Below are 2,340 nucleotides of genomic sequence, written 5' to 3' on the forward strand. Positions count from 1 at the left end.
GGGGTGGGGGGGGTGGGGGGGGCTCAATCTGAGCCCAGCAGGGTGGTATTTAAGGCTGGCACACAGCAGGCTTTCAGAAAGTGGCTCTCCTGAGCGCAGCAGCCCAGCCCCTCTGGTTCTTAAGGACCTCTCTAATTGCACTTAATTACGCTGGTCAACCACTGCCTGGCGGGGGCCATCCCTCCGCAAGGGCTGAGCTCAACTGCGGCGACTTGACTGGCTCAGAGTCCATGAGGAGCCAGCTGGCCAGGGTTGCTGGCTGCTCTGGCATGGTGCCCTCCTGTTTGCATAGAGATGGCTCCATTTAAAGGCACTGGGGTTCTTTATGTGCCCTCACTGAGCAATTCGCATTGAAAGGCCCATGACAAACTTCAACAAAAAGGGGTTTTAACGCTCTGCTTTAGAAGCTTTTTGACCGGCAAGGGATTTATTCATTCATGTAATGACAGTCTGTAGGGAAGTAGCACTCTTAAATGAGCAGGTTTCTGTCTGGGCTAATTGGGAGGGGACATTTCTCCTTTTAATGATGAGAAATTCATATCTGTTACATGCTTTTTGGGTCTTTCGGTCTATCACTAACTGTTGCGCTCTGAGGTCAGTTAAGGAGGTACCTACCCAGCAGCTAATGTGGTTGAAGAGATGATTAAAGGCCCATCTATCTGTTCTCAATCCACAGCCTATGATCAGAATCATGCATTTGAACTTTTAACAGTCCCTTGTCAAAATGCAAATACAAACTGCCTGCAACTTTACAAATGGTTGCATTCCAGAAAGTTCTTTTGTAATCCGTTTGGAACAGCAGTTCCTCATAGAAGAAAGATTGTAAATGGAGTCTGGGTTCCCAGGCCAGACACAGAAAATCTATTTATCTAATAATGTCCTAGAGGATAGGTTTACAACCGGGCCTGGACACCATATAACTTTGTTTCTGTGGGAAAATGTGTTCTGAGTTCTAATTTGGGATTCCAGAGATAAAACCTCCCTACTCTGGGCTCAAGAGGGTGGCAGAGATGGGTTGTGGGGAGGGGTTACTTGCTAAGTCTGCATTTGCCTAGGAGACCGCATCTTGCTGCATCCCTGACACAGAAGCCCATTCTCCAGGGCAATGCTTCTCAGCTGTCCTTGAATGATGGACCAGGCCACTGGCCTGCCTGTGACAGGGACTCAGGCTAACCTTCGGCCAGTTTTGCGACCAATGCACACCTCATAATGGCCTGACTGGGCAGTAGGGCAGCAGCATGGGCTACCGGACATGAGAAACTGGTGCTATGAAGACAAACACCCTGGAAGCATCCCTGCCCGCGACTGGCCCTGCTCTTGTGCCAGTTCTGACCCCTGAGCTTCCGTAGTCAGGGTTCTGGAATCGTCTGGGGAAAGAGTTGTGGAACTGAGTTCTCCATGCCTTAGGATTTCTGAACCCCAGAAATAAAGAATAAACAAAATTCCTGTTTCCTCTGCAGATGAGTGGCATGTTTGAAAGTTGGCTGTACAAACTTGTGTCAGCCCTGCAGACGAGAGAGAAAGATGCCAACGTTGTGGTGGTTGACTGGCTCCCCCTGGCTCACCAGCTTTACAGAGAGGCCGTCAACAACACGCAGGTGGTGGGCCACAGTGTGGCGAGGATGCTTGACTGGCTGCAGGTAACCAGGGAATCTGCTTTCACCGGCAGGGTCTCGAACTCCAAACTGATTAAGAAATTCGGTCAGGCTATGTTATAGTAAACTTTAGGAGTCTGATCCAAATTTTTGGGATTAAGATTTTCACTGAATTAAGTTTTGCTTGAACTGTTTGCAAGCCAGGGTTTTAAGAGAGTTTTGGAATTATTGAGCTAGCTCTGGATTTTTCCTGTTTATTTGCTAGAAGAAAATGTGCTTTAGGGGTTATTACTTGCTGAACTTAGAAACTCAGGCTTTTAGTTTGGTTGGGACCAGGGTGCAATCTTAAATATCTACTGAAGCCAGCTCTTGCCACAGAGGATGGGGAGGGACATGGTTTAAACAAGTGACAGCTCTAGAGTCTTGCTTAAATTAGTACGTGTGGGAACCATATCTAGAGGTTGTAATGAACCTTCTGTAGGCCAAGGACTTGCCTGAGATGAGTGGACTAAACTGGGCAATTCCAACCTGAATTCTTTTTATCCATGGAATTGGGATGAAATCTGGTCAGGATTCAAGGTACCCTTTAGACCTCTGCTGAAAAAAATTTTTTTTTAAGATTTTGATTTATCTACACATATAGAACTGGGGTACAGGCCAGAGGTGCATGGGCCATGAGAGGATTCACCAGAGACAGAGTGGGGAGCAGAACAGGCAGATCAATGAAGTACACTGCTGAGGGGAG

General features: G+C 47.5%; 1 protein-coding gene across 1 annotated transcript in view; it reads left to right on the plus strand.

The window, feature by feature from the left end:
• Positions 1-2,340, plus strand: part of LIPG (lipase, endothelial) — a 21,819-nt gene that overhangs the window by 4,237 nt on the left and 15,242 nt on the right. The window contains exon 3 of the mRNA XM_012725810.1: positions 1,461-1,640. Coding sequence (XP_012581264.1) covers positions 1,461-1,640 — 180 coding nt within the window. The remainder of the gene's footprint in view (positions 1-1,460; positions 1,641-2,340) is intronic.

The sequence above is a fragment of the Condylura cristata genome, unplaced genomic scaffold (genome assembly GCF_000260355.1).
Source record: "Condylura cristata isolate star-nosed mole 26May11 unplaced genomic scaffold, ConCri1.0 scaffold00016, whole genome shotgun sequence".
In the NCBI taxonomy this organism is placed as follows: Eukaryota; Metazoa; Chordata; class Mammalia; order Eulipotyphla; family Talpidae; genus Condylura; species Condylura cristata.